The sequence below is a fragment of the Corvus kubaryi genome, unplaced genomic scaffold, assembly GCF_017639235.1.
Source record: "Corvus kubaryi isolate FWS band 111438036 unplaced genomic scaffold, C.kubaryi_AGA036_p1.0 split3-37304, whole genome shotgun sequence".
NCBI classification, from domain to species: domain Eukaryota; kingdom Metazoa; phylum Chordata; class Aves; order Passeriformes; family Corvidae; genus Corvus; species Corvus kubaryi.
This window is the reverse complement of record NW_024582087.1, coordinates 1,771,278-1,796,158: the sequence shown is the minus strand read 5'-3', so window position 1 is coordinate 1,796,158 and position 24,881 is coordinate 1,771,278. Positions and strand designations below refer to the sequence as shown.

The following is a 24,881-nucleotide window of genomic DNA, read 5'->3' as shown; positions in this document are numbered from 1 at the left end:
CGGTGGGTGCCGGTGCCCGCCCGGGGCCCGCCCGGTGCCGGGGTGGCGGCGGTTCCGGCGGTACCGGCGCTGAAGGAGCGGCTCGGCCCGGGGCCTCCAACGGCCGCGCGTGCGCCCGCCCGCGCCGCCGCCCAATCAGCGCCCGCCGCGCGGGGGCTGCCGGGAAGCACCGGGGAGACGCGGCAACCGCGGGGGGACGCGCCGGGGGAACTACAGCTCCCGGCATGCTCCGCGCGCGAGAGGGGCCGTGAAAACTACAGCTCCCGGCATGCTCCGCGCGCGCGCGAGAGACGCCGTAGAAACTACAGCTCCCGGCATGATCAGCGCGGGGGTCGCCATAGGAACTACAGCGCCCGGGCTGCTCTGTAGGCCTGGAAGGAGAAGAGGTGGAGGAGGAGTAAGAGAAGGAAAGAAAGGAAACTGTGGCCTGCAATCCCGCCATGCCTCGGGGAATGGGGAGGAAGAAGAGGAGGAGGAAGGGGAGGAGAAAGAAGATATAACTAGTGCTTACAACTCGCAGCATGGCACACAAAGGACCGGGCCTGCGGCCTACAACTCCCACCCTGCCCCTCGGGGCGGCGGCGGGGGATGGGGGGAGGGAAAAGTGTGGAGAAGAAGCAGAGGAGGAAAGAAAGGGGAAAACTGTGGCCTACATCCCCCAGCACGCCCTGCGCGTGACCACCCATGGTACTACAACTCCCAGTACACCCTGCGGCCTACAACTCCCAGCACGCCCTGCGCACGACCACCCTGCGGACTCCAACTCCCAGCACGCCCCGCGCGCGGCTCCGCCGTTACCGGGCGCCCCCCCCCACGGTCCCGGAGCCCCCTCAGCCGCAGCCCCGAGCCCTCCCCGGGCACCCCCATCACAGCACACCCGGGCACCTGCACAGCCGGAGTTTATTCGTTCCACAACAAGGGCTCGGCTACCCCCTGCCCCGCCACACCCCAGAACTCGGTGTTTGCTCCTCTGTTTTTAATGAAATCGTGGCAAAGTCACTCAAAAAGCGCCGAGGAGGCTCGGGGAGCTCCGTGGTCACGCACAGAGGATGGGAGGGAACGGGAGAAGCAGCGGGCCAGCCCTGAGCCCGGTGGTTTCCAGGTGTGCCTGCCTCACAGTGCTTATTTACAGGAATTGCAGAAATTTCATATATATAGTTTTCTCTGTGGCCCAATTAGACAAATAATCTACCTATCTATAATATAAAAAATACAGAGATTTGCCGTTTTTGGAAGTAAAATGTGCATTATCCGACTGTGAGCAGGAGGTAAACCTGAAAACCTGGTGCTGCTGGAGCTCCCACCACCGCTGTCAGGTGGAGGCAAATCTTCCTCCACCCCAAACCACCCCAAGGCAGGAAAAACCCAGAATTCAGACCACGTTTCTCATGGAAAATAAAGTATTTCAAGTAAAGATGAAGGTGGGTTTCAGCATTTCAGAGCTCTGGTAGCAGTCAGTACAATGCAAACCAAACCTGTGCAACAGCAGCTGTGCTTCCTGCTCCAAAAAAAGCCACCCCAGTTCCCATCTTTGGGCTCTTGTTGCTTTTTTTTTTTTTTTGACTCCTTGGAAATACCACTAGCAGTTCTTCAAAAAACAACCAAAAAAAAATCTAGACAAAGGGAAGCAGCAGGAAAAAAAAAAAAACCAACAAAAACTTCCCAGCAGTGAGAGAATTTCTCATTTTTCTGTCCATTTTCAGTATTTTGCATCAGGGAACTGGGCCCTGGGAGGAAAGCCAGGGCTAAACTTTGCTCTTGGCATATTAAGAGTCTTTAATAAAGAGTAACATGTGCAAAACCAAAAAAAAAAAACCAAAAAAAAACCAAAAAAAAAGAAGAAAAAAAAAATTTAAATAGATCAACCCACATTTCTCAGAATTACTGTGGCCAGAACAGCTCCCTCCTCTCCGTGTCCTCACCCAACCCAAGGCCGGAGTACCCGAGGTAAGAACTGCATTGGGGAGACACCACCACAAAGAAGAAGCCACCAAGAGGTGCCACCTGTCACCTCCGTGTCCCTCCTGCCTCCAAAGCCACGGGAGCAGCAGCCCAAAGAAACAAGGAGCAGAAATTCCCCTTCTTTCCGGGAGGACCGAGCGCTGTTTGTATTTGCAGAGCTTTCCTAAACAGGTGGAGTGGATGTCCAGCCTTCCCAGCCAAGACCAGCAGCTGCTCTCCCAAACTTTCCAGAAAGTTTGTGGTGGTTGTTTTGGGTTTTTGTTGTTGTTGTTGTTGTTGTTGTTTTGGGGATTCTCCCCAGGGCGTATTATAGCTGGAATCCTTCCATGGGAGCCTCGGATTGCTGGAAGATGTATTGCTGCTGGTTCTCATCCACCTGGGGAGCCACGGCCACATCGTCCTCCACCCCAAAGTAGTGCTCGATCAAATCAAAGGCTTTCTGGTAGATCTCCTGGTTCTCGTGGCTCTGGAGGAATTCTATTTTATCCAAACCTTTGAAGGAGAAAAAAGTGCAAAGCGATGAAAGAAAGAAATCCACTCTCCATCCTCGTCGCTCTCTTCTGGGAGCAGAACTGACACCTAAATCCAACTATTCCACAGCTGCCCCTGGATCTCATGCCTGCCAGGCAGGTTTAGCTCATGCAGATGTGCTCCTAGCTGGAGGCTCATCCCAGATTCCAGTGGAATTCAAACAGCTGGCTGTGAGGAATTTGGTAGCTGCAGGGGGTAGGGAGGAGCAGCAGCCTCCAGCTTTCGCTGCCCTAATTAAATCCAGTGCTGCACTGAAAGCATCCATGCACAATATACCCTCAAGAATTCCAGGAATTACTCTTCCAGGGACAATCAGGACACTCAGAGTAATGAGAGGGCAAATCAGACCAAAATAGGAACGTGCTCCTCCTCAAAGCATTGAGAGCAGGACAAAAATAATCCAGAAAAAAAAAAAAAGAAAAATCCATCACCACCAAATTAAGTCACTCCAGGGAAAAGCAAAGTCTCCCTGGATTTCCAGTGCTCAGCTGTGAAGAGTCAGAGCAATTTTAGACCCAGAACTGTCACTTTTTACTTAGCTCAGCTCATTTCTGGTACCATGATTTTCAGCTTGGACTCCAGATCAGAGCTTTTACTTCCAAGTATTTTCTCCTCGCCCAATAAATGAGTTTGAAAATCTTTTGGAACAAATATTGGCTATTTTGGAATATAATAAACCTCTCAACAGAGCAGAAAAGCAGCCAAGAGACCCTTGCAGTGCCCAAAGCCCCACCTACCATAGGCCTCCTCGATCAGGCTGCAGTAGGGGTTGATCCCCGTCCCACTCTGGTTGGCTTCCTGCTCTCCCAGCCTCAGGATGTTCTCCAGCCCATTCAGTGCCACCAGAACAATCTTGGAGTCCATGACAGTCAGCAGGTCACACAGAGGCTTGATACAACCCAAATTCACCAGGTACCTGGAGAGAGAGAGTAGCACCAACATCCACTGCGTGCTCAGGAGCTGGGAAGCATCACCTCTGCTCCCTTGGAAAGGGAAATCCATAAAATCTATAAAAATTTTTCATAAAAATACGAAACGCATAAATTTACCTTAAAATACACGTTTACTGCTCGGCAAGGTTAATTTTGATCCATTTATTTGCATTTGTACAACCCCTTATTTTCAGAAATCTCTTTTTTTTTAAGCAAAGGAGCCACTTCTGAAATCCAGGAGCTGCTCAAATTAAGTCCCCACTGGAATTTCATCTGTCATTAAGTCTGGACACTTAACCTAAGCTATGCAAAGAGGCATGGACAAAGTTTGGGACTAAATTACCCTCATCCAGAAGGAAATTCCAAGTTACAACCCAGCTCTTCCTGGCTCAGGTTCTCTCCAGAACTCCTCCAAATTCCTCCTTTGTCTGGCAATTCCCATCAAGGCCAAGCTCCCAGGAACCCAGCCAGATGTGCCCCAGGAGGAGGCCCCTCAGGGAATACCTGATCTGCTCAGGAGTCCCTCCTGACGTGGCGTTGGTGATGGCCCAGGCTGCCTCTTTCCTCGTGCGGAATTCTGCTTTCTGTAGGATTTCTATCAGCACTGGGAAAATGTTGGCATCTATGACTGCCTGGGAAGAGAGGGCAGGGAGAGGGGTTGGGATTGGCAGTGTTGTTCCCAAAAGGCTTCTCAGCACCTGAAAGAAACCTCTACCTCTGTATCTCAGCGTAAAGAACTTCCCAAGCTGTACCCTTCAGTGATTCCTGGGTTTTATTCCTCAGGCAAATCCTATTAAACAGCAGATATTCCATAACCAGCACAGCAGACAATCCCTAGGAACGCTGAAAGCACTGCTCTGCCTCCCTATGTAGGTCAGGAAAAGGATAATTAAACCTCAACGAGCTCCAGCTCTTCAAAGGGATTGAGGATGGAGAAATAGGGGCTGCATCTCCTCTTATTCCAGTGATCCAACCTCAGTCCATGTGCTGGTGCCATTCCCAAGCTCTTCTTTAGCTCGTTTGGCAGCAGCAGCAGCAAATTGGTAAAATTACTGCAGAATAAGAGATGTGACCAAATCCAGCCTCTAAGAGTCAGGGTAAGGAAAAAGCTGCAAATCCTTAATGCTGAGCTTGGAATTTGGGATCACTGCAGGCAGGAAGGAGAAAACTGTACCTGGATTTGTGCTCTGTTCCCTGCTGTGATGTTGGATATGGTCCAGCACGCCTCTTTCCTGATGGATTCCTTGGGACTGCTTAATAAATGTAGGAGGCAAGGCAGGGCTGAGCAGTTTAGGATCACCTTTGGCACAAAAGAAGAAGTGAGATCACCCGATCCAGGCACAGCCACTGCACCCCCTGCAGGGAATTCCTCTCCTCTCACCTGGGTCTGGATGTCATCCCCTGTCACGATGTTGCCAACTGCTCGAAGAGCTGGAGAGGCCACTTTGTAATCGTTGTGCCTGCAGGAAAACCGTGCAAGGACAAACCCAAATCCATCAGATCCCCGGCATATTCGCAGTATTCCCCTCCCCATTATCCCATCTGCATTATTTCCTTAGGATTCCATCCCCTGCCACACAGAACACGTGGGAAGCTGAGCATATTGCCACTGAAAACAAAGCTGCAACACAGTTTGATCCCTTGCATCCCAATTCCATCCTCTTTTCCATATGGATTTTGGAGAAACAAAGTCAAACTGATTTTTCCTAGGCACTGTTCCTTGATTTGCCTCATAACCAGGCTTCCATTTGAAGTTTGAGAGCACACAACACTCTGCCATCATTCAGGAAATCTGGGAACGGAGAGTGAAGTTCCTCCCAGTTGTCTGTGTAGTTGGCCCACACTCCTGTGATCCAGTTTCAGAAACTTACAGGGATAAGGTTTCTTTGAGCAGCGAATTTGTAAATTTTTGGGGCAGATATTGAGACCAACACAAGTGCTTTTCCATAGTGTAGAGAAGAACTGGAAAATCTTCAGCTCAGGAAGACAAACCAGCAAATTACAGCTGTGAACCTGCTCCAGATCCTCCTACACCATCCCAGGTCAGCTCAGGTGCCTGGATCCCGTGTGCACAGGAGGTTTGGAATGCTCTGATGGGATTTTTTATGTGTCCTGCTCCCAGCCTGGCAGATACTCACATTAAGAGCTCCACCAGCCTCCTGCACACCCCTGAGTCCACCACAGCCTGGATCTTCTCGTTGGGACCATCGGACAGGTAGGACAGAGCCCAGCACGCGTCTGCCAGCAGGTCAGAGTCACTGTTGAACAACAATCGGGACAACACTGGCAGGCAGGGAGACACCTGCAACAACAGCCACCACCCAGGGTTAGTCACCAGGCCAGGACCACCACACCTGCAGGCAAACCCCTCCTGCTTGTGCTGACTGCTCAGGTAAAGTCCTGCACGGCCACAGATCCCTCCTCCCAGTCAGCAGCTTCCCACAGCTCCTAAGCAGCGTCCAAAGCCACCTCAACAGCTTTGTTGCTACACTCAAATGACACTGAGGAATTACACTGAGCTTTGGAAGCTCCTCATGCTCCTATAAAAGAGCTCTGCTCCATTTCTGATTCTAAAGAACCCTAAACAGCTCAGGATTCAGACCATCAAGTGACACCACAATCACTTTTAAGTGGGTTTATATTTACACTCAATTCAGGTTTCACCCCTCACCACAGACTTCCCAGCTTTGATAGGTGAGTTTGCACTTTAAAAAAGTGAAAACTCATTGATTTAAAACATTTGTTGTGTTACCAAAGGAGGATGAGACACCTGAAAAGTGAGCAGCAGGACCTTTAGTTAGGTTGCCTGGAAAGGGAAGCTACCCCAGCTCCCAGGAGTCACGGTTTGTAGCATTCGGAAGTCTCAGAATAGTTGTTGGTCATAATTGAAGTCCCAAAATTCCAGAGCTCATAAGAAAATGATTTAGAGAAACTTTCTAGGGAAGCTTGAGCCTGTCCCTTATTTGAGGGGTCCAGCAGAAAGGTTGGGAAAAATTAAACAGGTCCTCAAACAGTGCTGAACATCCAGCTCAACCTCAGCAGGAAAAACCTCACCCTGTGCCCTCCTTGAGTTCAACAGCCCAAAACAACCCAGACAAACATCTTCACTGGCTGTCTCCCCATCACCTGGCTGCCAACAAGGCATTTCTTCTCACCTTATCAAATTCAGGAGGTGGACTCTTCCCTCTGCACAGGTTTGACAAGGCCCAGACAGCGTTTCGTGTCATTGTCAGCCTGGTGGACGTGGTAAGGAGCCTGAACAGAGAATTACCAGGGATTATTGTCCTTGATGTGGAAGCAGAGGGAATCAAAGGAATTAAAACTAAAATATTTCATTCCAGTTCAGCCCAGGAAGACACTCCCAGCCCTCACCAGAGACCAAGTGACACAAACTCCTCAAGAGTCTGAGCTCTGAGGAGGACGTGAATCCTGTGGGATGAGGAGTCAGGCAGCCACCTGTGACTGACACCACAAACAGCAAAATCAGCCATTTGTGACAAAGCCTCACCTTTCCAGGAGTGGGATAAAGATTAATTCCTGTCAGAGCAACAAGAACCCAGGCCTGACAGATCTACATTATCACCACCCTGAGGGAGGTGGTGGGAGAGAACTGCTCCCATTCCAAGACCCAAAAAAATCCATATCCCAAGCAGAGAACAGAAGCTCAGGGACACCCTGTGACTCCAGGAGGAGCAGCCCAGTGCAGTGGGAAGGAACATTACCCACAGGAGTCCCACTCATCTGAGCCAGTGGTTTGATTCCCAGGGATCACACACTGCCAGGCAATCTGTGGGGCCAGCTCCAGCATTGTGGCACAGTGGCACTCCCAAGAACTGCTCTGGCAACTGTTTGTGGCTACTCACATTAATAAGGGAGGAAGAATAGCGCAGTTAAGGACGTAATCTCTACACACAGAGCTGTCTCCAGCAATGTTCCCCAATGCCCAGACAGCCTGAAAGGAAACAGCACCAGTTTTAGCATTCCCAGGTTCTAAGAGGGAGAAACAGGCAGTGTGCTAAGGAAGCAACTTTCCTGTAATTCCAGGCAAACATTCCATGTGTGCTCTGGAGCCAGTCGGGATCACTCCGTTGAAACACTGCCATTTTTAACGTGTGGTTCTCCCCAAAAAAATCCCAGAGGAAGGAGTGATCCTTACCTGTTCCTGAACATCCTCAAAGTCAGAGTTTAAGAGCTCTATAAATATGGGAACTGCCCCAGCCTCAATGACAATTTTGGTTTGTTGGGAAGTCCCCGAGGCGATGTTTGTCAGGGCCCACGCAGCCTCAAACTGAAACAAGTGACAAATGGGGATTAAAAAAAAAAAAAAGCCTGATTTAGCAAATTAGCTGTCATTACATTCTGGCTACAATTCCTGCAGCTTCTGCTACCAAAGGTTTTGTGAGAGAAAGGAAGAGAACACCTCAGCAGTCAAAGGATTTTATTTTCTTGAGCAATAAAAGAGCCACAACTGCTAAAAGCCTTCTCAGAGGCCACAGCTGCTCAGAAGACAAGCAAGAGAAGATGTCACCACCACATCATTTCATCTCCACAACCATTTCCCAGCAAGAAAAGTGAAGAGACACAGTGCAGAAACACACGAAATAGAAATTTCTCGGTATTTCATCTGACATCCCAAAGATGCTGCGAGTTCAAGGGAAGCTGAGCAGCAAATTCCCTGCTTTTGCCTCTCTTTCTTGGCTTAAAATCAGATTTCCACCCAGTTCTCCTGGAAATTAAGCCCCTCTGGTCCATGGCCTGGGGCCAGAGGCAGGGAGAAAGATGAAAGCAGTCATCAACTTGGATCAAATTCCATGTATGGAAGTCTCTTGAACCCCTCCAAAGGAACCAGGACCTGTTAGCAAGCTGGAAGGAATCTCAGGAAGCCACCCAGGCCTTCCCCCTGCCCCAGGCAGGATCAGCACTGTCCAACCCATTTCTAACATTTCTTGGCCTCTACTTAAAAGCCTCCAGCAATGGAGGTTTTTCCTCACACAGTTTCTTCCTGTGTTTATCCCGTGGCTCCAGCAGCTCCCAGCAGAAATATCAGCTACAGGAAGGCCAAACTCTCTCCAGCTGCAGCTGAATTAGGTTATTTTTTCACCAGTGTTTTTCCAAGAATTTAATTCAGAGCAATTTACAATTTATTTTTTTGCCTGGCCATTACAGACTACTTTTGTCTTCTCCTACAGATCACATAACCTGCATTTTTTGGGGTTCAAAACATCATTTTTCCCTGACAGCACCTGTGGATTCTCATTGCTAAGCAAAGGTTAAACAGCTCCACACCCTGAAGAATTGATAAAAGAATCTCCTTTACCTGTAATGTGCAATTTTCACTTCTTTTCAGGAATTCCACGAATCTCTCCACCACTCCCTGAGTGTTTATCACCTCATCTATTGGAGGATTTGGCTCTGAAACAGCACGGCAGTGTCAGAGAGTGAACAGGCCTCATGCAGGGGAATAACAAGCCTGAAGTGTTAATTTAATTATCTCAAACTGGACTGAACTCATCGGGGCAGCTCGGCAGAATAACTGTCTGTACAATTCACACAAGTGGCAATCACCAGCAGTACAAGAGATGATCACATTTCCAGATTGTGGATACTTATTTTCCCCAAGCTGCAAAGCTTTTCTGCACAAGCCCTTGCAAAAAGCAGGCTCTGTTAGATCCTGGGGCAGGGGTGAGTTATTTTTACCTTTGGAGAGTAATTTCCTGAATTTCTGAGTGGTTGCTAGCTGTAGGTCAGGGTCATCTGAGAACAGCATCTCTACCATCTCTCCTGTGATCAATCCCTCCTGAAAAGATGCAGAGGAGACAGAGAAATGGTTTCATTTCAGACTGAGACTATTTCAGGCATCACACACACGACATTCTACCACCATTTGGGCTTAGCCAGAAACCCAGAGATTCAAGATTGGGGATCCCAGCACATTATTTACCTCCTGGCAGACTCTTCCAGTTCACATTTGCAATGGGAGAAAAGGGGAAGACACTGGAGGAGGATTTTGAAGATGCAGCTGGAAATAACCCTTGGTAAACCAGAGTGAGCAGCAGGATGGGGATTCCTGGCATGGGCTGAGCTTGGCAAGGCTCATGGCTCCACTGGCATCCCTCTGGACCCCCCAGAGGAATAAAATTTCCCCTCAGGAATAAATTGCCTCTTTGCATTTTAGCCAAGGGTTTGTGGCTGTTCCAGCTGCCTGCACCAACTTACACCAACATTCTCAAAAGTGTGGGAACAGAAACATTGGAGGTTGGCAGTTCTGTGCAATCAGAGAATCCCAGAATGGCTCAGGGTTGGAAGGAGCTTAAAACTCATCCAGTTCCACCCCCTGCCATGGGCAGGGACACCTTCCACTATCCTAGGTTGCTCCAAGTCCAGTCTGGGATAATTCCAGGGATGGGGCAGCCACAGCTTCTCCGGGGATCTGTGCAGGGCCTCCCCACCTCCAAAGCATTAAATTTGTCTGAAGGCAACAAGGAAAGGCACCTTACCCCACATGTTGTGGAAGTAACGTAGGAATCCACCAGGAGACTATCAAACATGGAGTCATCTTCATTGATCAACTCCACATTCCTTCTTTTGAAGAGCTGGTGGGGAATAAAACACGGGGGTTGTTATTAGAAAGCAATGATGAACAGGCTCCACAACCTGACATTCTTGTTCCTCAACCAAGATCCCTCCTAGACTGAACGTAGCCTGAGTAAAAAGCGGTCATTAATAACAGCTCTGCACTCTCAGGACTAGTCTGGCACACAAACATGCTGAGTCTTGCCCTCAGATGTGCAAATGCCCAAGTCACTGAGACACTGGGGCAGGCAAGTGCAGAATTTGGCCAAAAGTCATGGAAACTGAGCAAAAAGCAGCTTGGGGAGGCACTAATAAAGCAAATATTTAGTCCCACACACATCGCTTGGGAATCACCTCACACTTCCAGAGACCTCCAAGCCAAAAAAGAAATACAGTCAGGGTTAAAAAATACATGCAGGCCAAACTTTCACTTGCTCTTCCTGTTTCTCCAGGAAATAATCCCTTTCACTAATTACATCTAAAAAAAAAAAAAAACCACCACCACCTTTAAAACCAAGGATCTGTGAACAACAACAACAAAAAAAAAATCCTCGAGTAGCCCCAAAAAAAAAAAACCACCTCGAGTAGCCCAAGAACAAAGTGCTTGGAAAGCTCTCCATGGGAGCTGGCTCCAGAGAAAAAGAGAAAAGCAAGATCTCGGTTAGAAGAGGAAAAAATAAGGACTGCCAACAAACCTTAATGCACAGATCCTTGAAGATTCCAGTTAGGCAGCAGCACAATCTGGGTTGTGTTAAGGCTGAACACAACCTACTCAAGGTGACAGTTACCTGTTGCTCTCGTTTCTGTTTGCGCAGCTGAATCCCTTCCTCTTCTCTTCTCCGGCGCATTTCCTCGGGATTTAGGGCTTTGTTCTTGTAGCTCTTCATTCGATAGTTTTCTGTGAAAACAGGAGGAGTTCTGCCTCAGGCTTCCTGCCACTGCTCCTGGGTGTCCTTCCCGAGGAGCTCCACGTGCATGAGGCATGGAATAACCAGCTCAAACACATTTCTTCCCTCAAAGCACCTTTGGTTTTCAGCAGGAATTCTTATTTCCTTGCTACCATCAAGGACTTTTTTTCCCCAGAGGTTCACGAGGCAAAAACCCAACAGAACGAAGGTGTTGAGTTTATAACAACAACAGAACAGAGCTGAACGTGAGGGACAGGCCCCGTGTGTCCCACCAGGTGTTCAGCACCTGACCTACTTCTGCTGCTGCTTCAGAGCTGAGTAATGCAGCAATTCCAACCTGATTCCTCCAGAGTTTGCCTCCCAGTCAGGGAAGGGACACTCCACTACCTGGCACAGCTGCAGGCAGCCAGGGCCAAGCTGTAACTCAAGTAGGGAAGGATGCCAATCCCTCACTGCTCCAGCTAGAACCTGCTGCTTTCACCACGGGAAAACTCTCCAAACTCTCCCATTTCTGACGTTATTTGCACATCTGTGCCCTTCTCAGGACAGGAAACAATCAGGATAAACATCAGAGGCCCAACTAGCCCTGAACCAAGTGAGCACTTCAGAACTCATTTGAAAACCAACATTTTTGGTTTCTTCTCAGCTCTTAAGGGCAGGTGGAAGTGTTCGGTGGAAGTTTGCAGTTTTATCTCCTTATCCCCCCCATTTCAAACCTGAGGCACCCTCAGCCCCGTGGCTCACAGAAAGTTTCAGTCCCATTTATCAACCGCCTCCAGCCGCTCTGGAGCCCTTCCAAAATCAACTGCAGAAGTGTCAGACCCAAAAGTCCACAGCCAAACCAAGAAAAAACATAAACTAAATACAATATCCTACTTTTCATTACTAAGGAAAGACAAAACAACTGGAAAAATTAGTATTTTAACAGGAGAGGAAACGAAATACTTTCAGTTCCATGATTTCCCAAAACCAGCTAAAAAGACACCAAACAAGAGAGAAATCTACAGGTTTTAGGGGTTTATATCTGACCATACAATAGCCAGGTGTCACCTACATATAAATTCAGAAAATGTATTTAAGCACCACTGCTCTGCTTTTATTCATATTTCCACCCCACTGCTGATGGCTCATGCAGCCACACGGAAGAGTAAGAGTTGACATCTTAATTCTTTAAACAATTGAAGAATCTTAATCCTCCTTTTGGAAAGCAAAACCTCCAATTAAAAGGTGGTTTTTAAGAAAAGGAGGAAGGAAAAGTGAGGATCCACGGGATTACCAGGCAGTCACATAAATAGCCAAGTGACACATGACAGTTCAGCTGCCTCCAAACTCAGCTGTGCCACCCCAGAGTTGGGAAAGAGCCAGACTCAGGAACACCCAGAACCTTGTCCTTTAAGTTGGACTTTTTTTTTTTTGGTCCCAGGCCATCAAGAACTGTCATCCTGCAGGGAAACCCTGGAGATAACTCTTCAGGGCTGGTTGTATTTGTCACATCACTGTGCAACACTCTGTGACCCAAAATTCCCTATTTTCTCTCACACAGGTTTATCCCTCCGGATGATTTCCATTAACTTTTCCCAGTTCATCATCTCTGTCAATGCTTTAATGGCACGAGAATGCTGATTTGTGACATTCCACCCCATTTCCATGGCAACAGAGGGATGTGAGAAATGCAGGATCAGGACCTCCCAGTGAGCTTCTGTCTGCAGCAGGACCAAACTCAGGGAATAAAACACAACAGGACAAATTCTGCGTTTGGAATGTTTCGGTACAAAACATCCAGTTCATCCCCAAGTGCAGCTTTGTGTTAACCCTAAACTCCCAATTCCATCTGTGGGAATACCCCCAAAACCCATTCATCAGGCTCTGGGAGTAGCTGGGCTGTCAGGAATGGGGAGCAATCCCCTGCTCCTAAGGGAGTGATGCATGGAACAGACTCCAGCCACAGACTTTCCCTTTGCTCTGCAAAGATTTGCTTTTATGGAAGCACCAGTGGACACTGAACTCAGAACCTCAGAGAGTTCACTCAAGAAAACAGCAAATCTTGCCAGATTCACTCCATTTAAAAGAGCTCTGATCCAGCTTGGACAAAACATCCCTTCTGCTTTAGGAAGCCCACAGTTCCCCAAGTTTTGCCTTTTGTATCTCCCTAGATTAGTGCACTTTATTTGCAGCAGCTCCAGTGAAAAATAAAATAATAATAATAAAAAAAAAAATCAGTATTTGCATTTCAAACTTAAGGACGAAACTGAAGTGAACAACACCTTTCCAATTCCCTGAGTAAAGCAAAACCCCTCAGGAGCCGGAAGAAATTTGGCTCCTGTTGCATTCACTGAGGGGGAAAAAAATCCACCAGCTGTCGAAGAATTACTAATCCAAGTTGCCACACTCATAAACTGGAGGATGAGAAGGTATTTAGCATTTAAAAGAAAGGAAAAACAAGGTGAAGCTTCACTTTAAAGGCTCAGCAGAGCACTCAAATCCCTGTAAAGCCAACGCAAGTTCGAGCAGAAAACTGTAATTCCAGGGTTGTTACTATAACGGCTTCTTGACGTTCCTGGATCAGGAATCCAACCCTGCCTCTTCCCAATTCTCTGCATGACAAGAAGCATTTGCTTCAAACATTTTATTCAGCTGCTGATTAAAGCCTGGGAGCTGAGTCACTGCAGGGACTTGTGCTGCTTAGTCAGAGCGAAGGCACAGAGCTCACACTGCCAGACCTGACACGGCTCTTTTGAAGCCAAAACACCCTTTCCCACAGGGAATCTTCCATAAGGAATCTTCCAAAGGTGGCTATGAATGCACAGCCTGGCCAGGAGGGCTGACAGCTGCTCTCTGCAGTGGGGAAGGGTTGGAGAATTATGCAAGTGTAAATAAATACACTTGAGGAACTTCATCAGCACTAATCTGCCAATTAGTGCCCGCTGGGGACATTCCCAGCTCTCAGCAAGCACCAGGTGACCTCCAAAGGCCCTTTCCACCCAAGTTTTCCCTGGGATAGTATAAAGTTGGTGGTTTACAATTTAAACTCCCCTAAATTAGACAAATCGCAGCAAAATTAATGGAGTGAACTACTGAGTTGCATGGGACAAACCTTATTCCTCGTATTCCTCCACTTCCCTGAAATCCCAGAGGAAGTGCCCATCTCTTCCTAACATAATTAACATCTCCAGAGGACTCTCCTAGAAAAAAGTGTGCCCAGGACAACTTTATTAAGTGAATTGAAACGCTGGAAAAAGAAGACTAAATCATCTGTACTACTTAAACACAAATCAAATGAAATTGTTGGCAATAAATACATAAAAGTAGCTGAATTAGTTGTACAGACTGTAGAAAAGGACAGCTCCAGAAATCAGTCAAAAGCACGTGGTTTTTTTTTTGCTGTCACTGGTAGTTTTGCAGTGAATCAACAAAAAAAAAAATAAAAGAAAAAATTCCCTTTGCTTGCTCAGAAGACAAGAGGGCAAAGGAAACTAAGCAGGAGAACAACTACACAAGAAATCCTATCAAACAATCACAACTCCGGGCTGTCCCCACAGCCCTGCAACTCCACCAGCTGCAGCTAAACCCTGGAAAAGCAGCCGAATTCTGCTGTGCTGTCGCTCGAGCAGGTCTGGTTTGCACATTTGCTCTCACAGGGGTTGTTGTTGGAGGGTTTGCCACAAGCAGGCTCCCACCACGGAGCTGTCCCGGAGCAGCCTGGCCCCGTCCCTGTCCCGGGCACTCGGCTCCGGGACACGCTGTGCTGGTAAATCCCTGATCCCCGCAGTTATTTGGCTGCTGTTGGCTCGTTCCCTCCGGTTCAGCTCCCAAGAGCCAGGGATGTGATATCACTGCTGGAATGTGCAGCGCTGGGAGGGGGAAGGGAGAGGCAAAAATTCTCTTTGGGGAAAATTCACAGGCAGACAGCGTTTGCTGGTCACTCCCGAGGGTCAGGAGAAGATTAGGAATCCTTTTGGAATGTCCATGCCCTGATGGAAAAAGAACCCACCAACTCCTCAGCTCAGTTCCCAATGCTACCTCCTCCTGGTTTGATCTTTTCACCCCAAAATTTGAGGGCTTTAAGTCCTCTTCACCCTGGTTTATCTATTCTGAGACATTCAGATTTCCTTTAAAAATGGACTGATCAAGCACAAGTGTCACCTGAGAGTCACTTAGAACAGTCCCTAAAACAGGGATTAACTTTAACTGAATCAACTTAAACTCGAGCCAGGAGAGTTACAGGTTAAAACCAACCAGAAACATTCAGAGATAATTACAGAGGGATCTAAAATTCCAATAAATCCGTCCTTTCCAACAAGTGCTTTGCCTCCGAAACAAACAGGACTGTGTGATTTGCTAAGCAGATTTACCTGGACCTCACCAGCCCCAGAACTGAAAGCCTGAAGGAATCAGGACTTTCACTCTTGCAGGATTTTAATGATCAAACTCTCCCCCTTGACAAAGTTCATGTTTGCTCTCCTGAACTAAAGCAAACAAAGCAAAACAGCCAATTAACTGGAAAATTCATCAGCCACGGGAGTTTTATTAAGAATTGAGCGTTAATACTGCTCCATGGGTTAAACAGCACTAAAAAAGGCATTTAAAGATGTCACTTGCACAGCAAACGAGGAATGACCTGATGACAATTTCCAACAATATCATTAACTTAAAATAATGAAAAAAACAGCCTTAGCTAATTTAAAAATAATAAAGTTACATGAGGATAATTCAAATGAGGGGGATATTAAACTCTTGCAGTGGTGGGAAGAACGGGAAGTTCCTGTGCACAAACTCCTCAGCTCCACATAAAACTGCTCCAAGACTTTCCAGACATTCACAGCAGGCCCCAGGACATTTTTCTCCTCAGAGCTGCCTGTCGAGGTTTTGCATCTCAAGCCATAAATTAAGATTTAAAAGCTGTTCAGGGCTGGGAGGTGCAGCAGCCACACAGAGATGTGGTCACTGACTTCTCCTGGAACATCACAGGAGGGTTTGGAGGCAGCAGAAAAGTTCCCAACGAGATCACAACAAGCAAGATCCCACCTCAAAGGGCATTTTTAAAGCTTCACAGAATCGTGGAATGGTTTGAAAGGAGCTAAAAGCTCATCCAGTGCCACCTCCTGCCAAGGGCAGGGACACCTTCCACCATCCCAGGTTGCTCCAAGCCCCATCCAACATGGCCTGGGATAATTCCAGGGATGGGACAGACACAGCTTCTCTGGGAAATCCATCCCAGCCCTGCACAGGGAAGAATTTCTTCCCAGTATCCCATCTAAACTTGTCACTTTAAAGCCATTAAAGCTTCTGAAGCAGCTCTGGTTAAAAGACAATCCTGCAGGTGGAAAATGGAAACACTTTTCCTTACAGGAGAGTGAAGATGTTCACTGGAATTAAGGATTAAACACAGCTGCTACAAGCTTGGCTTTTCCACCTCACCCTTCCAAACCCTGCCTTCCCAGAGGAATCCTCAAAAAAAAAAAAAAAAGCCACCTCTCCTCCCCAAGCTGGGACCTTCCAGGTCAGGCACATCAAAGCAAAAAGCTGCTGGAATTAAAGCACCTTTTGAAGGGGCGACACTGAGCTGTGATTTATTTGCAGGGGGCAGAGACCTGCTCGCAACAGATTCCTCTCCTTCCCAGCAGTGTCGCGTCAGCCGCGGTGACACAGGGCCAGCCCAACACGTGCACGGTGACATTGAGGGCTGAAGCTTTCTTTTATAAAAGTCACGATAACCCAAAGCCCTGCTGGGTTATTAGAACGGCGAAGAGGTTAGCTGGATTCTCACTCCAACCCTGAACTCTGCGAGAGCTCAGAATTTAAATCAAGCAATTATCTGAGAATTTAAATGAAGCAGAGGTCTGACAGCCAGGGACACCCTGACGAGGCTTCAGCTGCAGCAGGTCCCGCTCAGGGTGTCTGCAGCAGGAACAGCCCTAAATACCCCAAAGTTACAGCACTGACACCCCAAAACCGGAGTCTTACAGCTCTCACAACCCAAACCCGAGCTCTTGCAGCACCGACACTCCCAAACCTGGGGTATTTCACCACTAAACCCCCCCACCCCACCCCCCGCAGCTCCCGCCCCACCCCGCAGCTCCCCAAAGTCGCTGCTGGCGTTGCCCAAAGAGGTCACAACCCCCGGCCCGCCCTCACCGAGAGCCCCCTGCAGGCCCTCTGCGCCCCGAACCCCCCCGGGAACGGCCCCGGCATGACTCAGCGGCCGCGCCGGCCCCGCCGCCCTCAGCCCCGGGAGCGCCCGGGACGCCGGTGAGAGGCGAGGGCGGCGGCAGCGCGGGGCGGACGGGCTGTGCGTACTGCCCGGCCTCGCGGCGGCTCCCCCAGCCTCACCCCATCCCCTCGGCCGTGCCCGGAGCCCCCCGAGCCGCACCCGCCCCTCACGGCCCTCACCCATCGCGGCGGCTGCGGCGGCGGCTCTGGTGGTGCTGGCGGCGGCCAAAATATGGCGGCACCGGGCGGGGCGCGGGCCGGACGGCGGCCGCGCGGGGCCAAACCTGTGCGCGCGGAGGGCGGCGGGGCGCGGCAGCGGCGCTCGGGTGCCCCCAGCGGGCGGGGGCGGAACTGGCCCGGCGGGCGGGTCCCGTCGCTCGGGTTCTGTCAGCGCTGCGCTGCCGCTCGTGTCCCGGCACTCATGGACTGTCACTCGTGTCCCTTCACTCGTGTCACTCGTGTCCCGGCGCTCATGGTCTATCACTCGTGTCCCGGCACTCATGGACTGTCACTCGTGTCCCTTCACTCGTGTCACTCGTGTCCCGGCACTCGTGGTCTGCCACTCGTGTCCCTTCACTCGTGTCACTCGTGTCCCGGCACTCATGGACTGTCACTCGTGTCCCGGCACTCGTGGTCTGCCACTCGTGTCCCTTCACTCGTGTCACTCGTGTCCCAGCGCTCATGGTCTGTCACTCGTGTCCCTTCACTCGTGTCACTCGTGTCCCGGCGCTCATGGACTGTCACTCGTGTCCCGGCACTCATGGTCTGTCACTCGTGTCCCGGCAGTCATGGTCTGCCACTCGTGTCCCGGCACTCGTGTCACTCGTGTCCCGGCACTCATGGTCTGTCACTCATGGTCTGCTACTCATGTCCCGGCACTCATGGTCTGTCACTCGTGTCCCTTCACTCGTGTCCCTTCACTCATGGTCTGCCACTCGTGTCACGTCACTCTTGTCACATCGCTCGTGTCACTTGTGTCGCATCACTTGTGTCCCATCACTCGTGTCCTGTCACTCGTGTCACTTGTGTCACGTCACTCGTGTCCCTTCACTCATGGTCTGTCACTCGTGTCCCTTCACTCGTGTCACATCGCTCATGTCACTCGTGTCACGTCATTTGTGTCCTGTCATTCGTGTTCTGTCACTCGTGCCCCAGCACTCAAGTCCCGCCCCCCTCATGCATGTCCCGTTCCCTTGGCTGCAGAGAAGGAAAAGAGGTGGTGCAGCTCAGCATTCCCCCACGAGGAGCATCCTTTGGGAATGGTGCCAGGCTGTAAGGAACCCTTGGGACAAATTCCCTCCAGTGCCAGCAGCCCAGTGGTGTCGTGGAACCATGGAACTGCTGGAGGGGGTTTTCCATCTATCCGGGCTCGTGGGTGATGTGCCAGGCAGAGACAAACCTGGATCACACTGGGTGGTTTTATGGGGTCACTCAAAGCCCTGAAAAGTGAGGATCCCCCTTTCCCTCTCCTGATGGAGATGGGAGGAAAGAAAAATTGCCTGTGTCATCCCCATGGCAGAGGAAATGAGGACACCTGGGACTGGCAGCGACTCTGAGAATTCCTTTAATTGCTGTTAACTGCCAGTCTGTAAAAGGTTTGGAGAAAGTCGTCGTTACAAAACTACCAGCTGTTAGAATTGTTCCTGGTTTGTCACCCCAGCTAGAAAAGGCTCAGGGAGATGTGGAATAGTTCAAGAACAGAGAATATTGCACAACCAACCCACCGGTTAATTCGACTAAAGAAGAAAAGAAAAGTGACACAGATGCTGCACCCTTGAGCTCTGCTGTGGGATCAGCTGGGACTCACACCAGCCCCAGGTCCCCACTGGTGTCCCCTGTGTCCCCTGCCCACCACAATCTGAGGCAGGACAAGGTGAGGCTCTGCTGGACCCACCACACCCCAGGCAGGAGCAGAGCTGTCCCCGGTCCCCAGGGGTTTGGCAGGACAGGGATGCTCCTACCAGAAGTCACCCCAAAAGAGGAAAAACCAACCCCAAAACCCCAACTCTTCTCAGTGCATCTCATTTAGTGCTGTCCAAACCCAGCAGGAAACCCCCAGCCTCAGTGGAGCAGCCCTGGAAGGACCAGGACCAAGGCAAAAAGTGTCACCCCACCATCCCAAAGGTCAGGGAGAGCAGCAAGGCCACTGTCCCCTTGGGATAACTGTGCAGTAGCAACATCTTGTGTCATGACAAGGAAACGGCCCCAAAAAGAGGCCGTGGGGCCGAAGGAAGCGTCGCAGGCAGTCACGGGGGCTTAAGGGAAGGAACCCAAGCGAGCACAGCAAAGCTGGTGGTGGCTGCAGGGCCTGGCACGGGTGGGACAGGGGGCAGATGGGCACACACAGCCTCAGCCAACAGGGACCACCTGCATTTGGGGGCCTCTCTCTCCCCAGGCTGGGAGAGGGAACGGCCAAGCAGAGGTTGAAGTGGTCAGTGGGTCAGGCTGGGGCTTTGCAAGGGCTGAACTGGGCACCACAACGAGGGGTTCTGTTCCAGGGTGACCCAAACCTCTGCCAGCCCAGCAGGGCCTCAAGTAAGAGCAAGCCACAAGGATTTTGCTTGGAGAATTTAACTAGAAAGACACAAAACCCAGTGCAGGAAGGTGGTGCAGCTGCAAAGGGGGGAGCAGCAGGCCTTGGCTCTTCGAGGAACTGCTGGAAACGGGAGTTTCCATGAGAAAAAGCTTCCAAGACAAAAAGCCAGGCAGAAGCTCAGGGTTTGGCAAGGGGTTTGGCTCCTTCCAAGGTCAAAGCCACAAGCCAAATGCCTTTTTCTGCAGCACCTCCAGGCCCCCAAGCCCTCCCTGGGTGTTGCTTTCCGGGTGGGAACTGCGGAGCAGCGAGCGGAGCAGGCACAGCCACATCCAGGAGCCTCTCAGCTGGAGGTTACACGTGCACACACAAGCAAGGAAGGAGCCAGCTGGCAGCCTGGCAGCCCCCAGCACACCTGGCAGGGCTCTGAGTGCCCAGCTGGCCCCAGGGACCCTTCACTCTGCCTCTTCCTGACACGTCAGGGTCAGTTTTGGCTTTGCCAGTCTCTAGGACCTATGGAGAAGTCGGGCTCCCCCAGGTGCCAGTGACCTCCTGCTTCCTCCTCCTGGATCTGAAGGGGTCACTTGAGTTGCCCACAGGTTTTAGCAGGAATGGAACTCCTCCTCCAGCCTGGGACTGCAATCCCCAGCACAGTCACACACAAAGGAACAGCCGGTCCGTGATTGAATTCACATTCGATGGTGGAAATGAGCCTGTGACACACGCTGGAAGCAGCTGCTTTATTCCCAGTCTTCCCACTCTTCATCTTCCAGCTGTGAACAGGAGGAAGTTTTTTCTGAACTGTTTCTGAGCTGTTTGCAACAGTTTGTTTCTGTAACTCAACAGCTCCTCCTGCCCAGGACACCGGAGCCAGCACAAAGCCCGATGTATCCTCATGCTGCCACACCTTCCCAATAGGGATTTGCCTGCTTTGTTCCCCATGGGAAACCTCAGCACACTCATCCCACCTCTGCTCATCCCCTCTCTGCTCATGCAGCATCACCCCCAGGGCTTGGTGATGCTTTTGGGGAGCAGTTTTGCCTCCCCTGACTCACCTCCCCAGACATTTCCACCTTGGAGAGTGCCAGCTGCACCTCCTCTTCGGTCATGTCCAGATCAAAGTCCTTTTCCCAGTCCTCGCTGATATCCGTGCTGGAGCCTGGAAACACAAACATCCCCCACTGAGCCACCAGAGCTGGTCCTAAAGCCCTGGAATCCCCAAGGCTCAGAGCTACCACAGCCTGCCTGAGGAGGGAAAGCCTCCACATTCCCAGGAACAGCTCTCTGACAGAGATGGGATGGACTGAGCCTGCTTCCCTCGGGAACAAGTGGGAGAGGTGGATGCTCAAATATTTTTCTCCTCTGGCCTGGGAGAACTGGGATGTGTCAGCTTCCAGTCACACAGAAAATGCAGAGGGTAAAGAATGACAGGAGGGACTTAGATATGGGGACTGTCATTGTCCCAGCAGGGACATTCCTAGGGATGACAGGCAGAGAGAAGCAATCACCACATTCCCTCCACAGAGCACAGCCTTTCCTGGCATCCAGGGACCAAAGGCCTGTTCTGCTCAGCCAGCAGACCTTTGATTTCCTTCTCTTTCCTCTCCCCCATCCCCATAAACCCAGAGCCCTTTCCCCAAGAGGGTTCCCAGCCCCCACACAAACCTTTCTTGCCGTTGTTGGAGGGGGTGGATTTGCCACTGTCCGAGTTGAGCTCGAAGACTCGCAGATCTGTGGGCCCTTCCTCTCTCTGAGTCTCTGTCCTGCCCTGCCCTTTGTTCTCCAGCTCCCTGAGCTCTGTTCCAGCCGCCGGCTCCAAGGATGCTGCTGATTCCTCGGCAGGTGCAGAAGGCTGAGCAGCTCCTGGGGGCCTTGGCTCTTCCAAGGTGGCCTCCACCAGCCTCTGGGAGAGGTCCCCGGTGCCCGTGGGTGGAGCTGCAGTCTGTAGCTGGGTGGCAGGCACAGAGGCAGGGTTTGCAATCTGAGTCACAAGGGACATGCTCTCGCTGCTCTCCGAGGGGCTCTGCTCCACTGGGACCAGCTCTGGGGGCAGCACAGCCCAGCTCTCCCCAGAGGGGCCCTTGGCAGCAGCGGGGTGGTTTCCCTCCAGGGCTGCCGGGGTGGGTTCTTTGTGTGCTGCTCCTGGAAATGTGATGTTTGCACAAGGCAGAGGGGACATCCCCAAGAACTCCTCTGTAGGGAGGCAGAAGAGAAGCGAGAGATGTTTCAGCAAGTGCAGCAGCAGTTGGGCTGGGAGCCGGATTTCACAGAATCAGGGAATGGCCTGAGCTGGGAGGGACCCACGGGGGTTGTGGAGTCCAACCCCTGGCCCTGCACAGACACCCCAACAATCCCCAACTCTGCACATCCCTAAGAGCATCATCCTGGAGCTCTGGCAGCTTTGGGGCCGTGACCATTCCCTGAGGAGCCCCAGCACCCTCTGGGGGAAGAGCATTTTCCTGATATCCAACCTAAACTACCCCAAGCCAGCTCCAGCCATTCCCTCAGATCCCATCGCTGGTCACACAGAGCAGAGATCAGAGCTGCCCCTTCACTGCCCCTTGTGATTTGTGGGAGTGAGAGGGATGATGAGTTCTCCACAAAGGCTCCCAGAGCCCCAAAACCTGACCCACCTTCATCCTCCTCCCAGCCTGGCTCCTCTTGGTGCATGCTCTGCTCCGCTCGCTGCTTCAGAGCCTCCCTCCGGGCTTCGTCCTGCAGGGAATTCCACATCAGCAGCAGCTCACATCCCCAACCCCTTCCTTCCCCCAGGCATTTCGGCATCACTGACTCCAAGAAGGCAGCCCAGATCCCTGTTTTCCCGGGAAAAGCACCCCCAGGGAGCCCCCCAGCCTGACCTACCTGCTCCAGGCGATGCACTTTGTAGAAGTAGCGCTGCCAGAATTCCGAGTGGGAAACAGCCACAGGGACCTGGGAAAGGGATCAGGAAAGGGATCAGGAAAGGGATCAGGAAAGGGGTGAGCCCCTCAGGGGGAGAGCTGCTGCTGCTGTGCCCCTCTCTCCTCCCAAAGCTTGGAACCATTTCACCATAGCTCAGCATGCCACCACAGCTGTTTCCATTCCAACTGCAAGGGGCAAACAGCTCAGGGCTTCCCTGCAGCATTCCCTGAGTCAGGAATTGCCCAGGCAGGGCCTCACCATTTTGGTGTAGAGTGCCCGGATGGAAGGGCTGGTTGCCAGCAGCTCTGCAATCTCCCCTTTCTTCTCCTCCAGGCTGAACTGAGCGAGCCAGGCCTCGAGCAGCTCAGCAGGGCCTGTTTGGGACGAGCACAGGGATAACAATCCTTGGCACAAAAGGGCAGGAAGACTTGGGAAGTTTAATTGGAAAGGTGCTGGGGCAAAAGAGGAAGGAGACACAGGGCTCAGAGCTCCTCTGCCAGCCCAAGGCCACGTGGCACCAGTTTAAACTGGGCCAGTAAATTCAGCCTAAGCTGGTCCTTGAGGTAAGAGCCAGATCTGTTCTCTATAGCTGGCCCCAGCTACAGCCAAACCAGCCCTGCTGGCCAAAGGCTTCAGGGAATTCCAGCTGACCCCCAGACCCCCCAGGGACAGCACCCTGGACCCCCCTGGACCCTCCCATACCATCGGGCTCGTTGCAGTAGGTGGCTGGGTCGGACTGGAGGCTGTAGAGACGAGCCTGGAGGAGACACACAGGGACAGCTGTGAGGGAAGGGACAGCAGCAGAGCCAGGGGACAGGGCTGAGGATGCCACATCCCAGAGCATCCCCCTGGGAACGGGACACTCACCTTGGCACTGTCGTAGGGCTCGGTGGTACCTGAGGGTGTTGCCATCAGTGTTATCACGTCACAGTCAATGGTCTTGTCCGGTGAGGGAGCAAAGGTGTCCGAGATGACCCCCAGGAAGTCAGACAGCCCCTTCCTCACCTTTTCCGTGGCACCTGAGGAACCTTCCGTCCTCTTCAAGGGAAGAGGCAGCACAGTGTCAGTAACACCCCAGATTTCCTGGGTGGGATCCTTAAGGAAGCGGGATCTCTCCCTTCAGGAGAGTGCTATGGAGGAGACTGGGCTGCATGGGGGTGGTGGGAGGCACCTGCCTCAGGAGGGGAACTGAGGCTTTGTGGGAAGGACACAGCCAGGTTTGGGGCTGGCTGCTTTGGGGTGGGACTGTCCCAGCAGCAGCTGTGCAGGGCTGAGGCTCACAGCTCGTGTGGGGAGCCCGTGTCACCCCACAGTGACACTGCCAGCATCCCAGCTGCTCAGTGTAAGGGGAGAGGGAACCACAAGGCCCCTCCTCTGCTCATCTGCAAGGGCATGGAGTGATAGGACAAGGGGGAACGGCCTTAAGCTGAAGGAAGGAGGGGTGAGATGAGATATTGGGAAGAAATTCTTCCTTGTGAGGGTGGTGGGATGGAATTCCCAGAGAAGCTGTGGCTGCCCCATCCCTGGAAATGTTCCAGGCTAGGATGGACGGGGCTTGGAGCAAGCTGGGATGGTGGAGAGTGTCCCTGCCCATGGCAGGGGGTGGCACTGGATGATCTTGAAGCTCTCCCAGCCCCTACTCACTGCCAGCTTGTCCTTGACCACGCTGGCCGTGGCGGCGATGGTGCAGGCTGTGTCGTGCTGCACCACCTGCGTGAACTCTGCCAGGTCCCGTTTCATGAATTCCAAAGCCTCTGTGGACTGCAAGGAGACAGCAGATGCATTGCCCAGGCTTTTGGTTCTCCAACAAAGCCAGGATCGCTCCCAGCACGTCACAAAAATTCAACCGTGAGGGCAGCCTGGGCAAAGCGTGAGACCAGAATAACCTGAATAACAACAGCACTTGCTATGCCCAAAACACATCCCAGGAGGGTTGAAAGCCAAGAATAGAAAAACACAGGTTGGGAAAAGCCTGGGTTTAGGTTTTGTGTCTAATTAACACAAGCAATGCTGCCAGAGGCAGGAAATGACACACCCCAAAGCCACGCTGGGAGCACAGCCCTCTGTGCTCGGGGTGATCTTCACGGGACAGAGCCCAACACTCAGCCAGAAGGTCCCCAGCAAACCCATCCCAATCCCAGCCTGGGCAAACTGGGGCCGCCCCACAAGGTCCCAGTGGTTCCCACCTTCTCCTTGACAGCCTGGTAGCTCTGCTGGAGCCAGCTCCGCCACCAGCCCCCGTCCTCCCTGCGCGGGACACGGCGGCGTTAGCACAGAGCCCGAGCCCAGAGCAGCATCCCAGAGCCAACCCCAAACCCCAGATCCCAAATC

The 24,881-nt window shown here is 51.5% G+C and overlaps 2 protein-coding genes across 2 annotated transcripts in view; both read right to left on the bottom strand.

The window, feature by feature from the left end:
- Nucleotides 1-882: 882 nt before the first annotated feature.
- KPNA6 (karyopherin subunit alpha 6) lies at nt 883-17,347 on the bottom strand. The gene is made up of 14 exons (XM_042015545.1): nt 17,297-17,347; nt 10,787-10,896; nt 9,923-10,018; nt 9,123-9,222; nt 8,743-8,837; nt 7,582-7,713; nt 7,289-7,377; nt 6,581-6,680; nt 5,564-5,727; nt 4,807-4,885; nt 4,600-4,725; nt 3,930-4,057; nt 3,231-3,409; nt 883-2,454 (listed from the first exon to the last, which is right to left on the bottom strand). The coding sequence occupies exons 1-14, from the start codon at nt 17,298-17,300 to the stop codon at nt 2,270-2,272; spliced, it is 1,587 nt and encodes a 528-aa protein (XP_041871479.1). The 5' UTR covers nt 17,301-17,347; the 3' UTR covers nt 883-2,269.
- A 1,317-nt stretch (nt 17,348-18,664) lies between these two features.
- The window catches only part of BSDC1 (BSD domain containing 1), a 6,959-nt gene continuing 742 nt past the window's right edge, over nt 18,665-24,881 (bottom strand). The window contains exons 2-11 of the mRNA XM_042015422.1: nt 24,737-24,797; nt 24,195-24,311; nt 23,418-23,588; nt 23,253-23,307; nt 22,809-22,924; nt 22,512-22,580; nt 22,283-22,364; nt 21,315-21,842; nt 20,705-20,808; nt 18,665-20,422 (exon numbers count right to left, since the gene is read on the bottom strand). Coding sequence (XP_041871356.1) covers nt 20,390-20,422; nt 20,705-20,808; nt 21,315-21,842; nt 22,283-22,364; nt 22,512-22,580; nt 22,809-22,924; nt 23,253-23,307; nt 23,418-23,588; nt 24,195-24,311; nt 24,737-24,797 — 1,336 coding nt within the window. The 3' untranslated portion in view covers nt 18,665-20,389. The remainder of the gene's footprint in view (nt 20,423-20,704; nt 20,809-21,314; nt 21,843-22,282; nt 22,365-22,511; nt 22,581-22,808; nt 22,925-23,252; nt 23,308-23,417; nt 23,589-24,194; nt 24,312-24,736; nt 24,798-24,881) is intronic.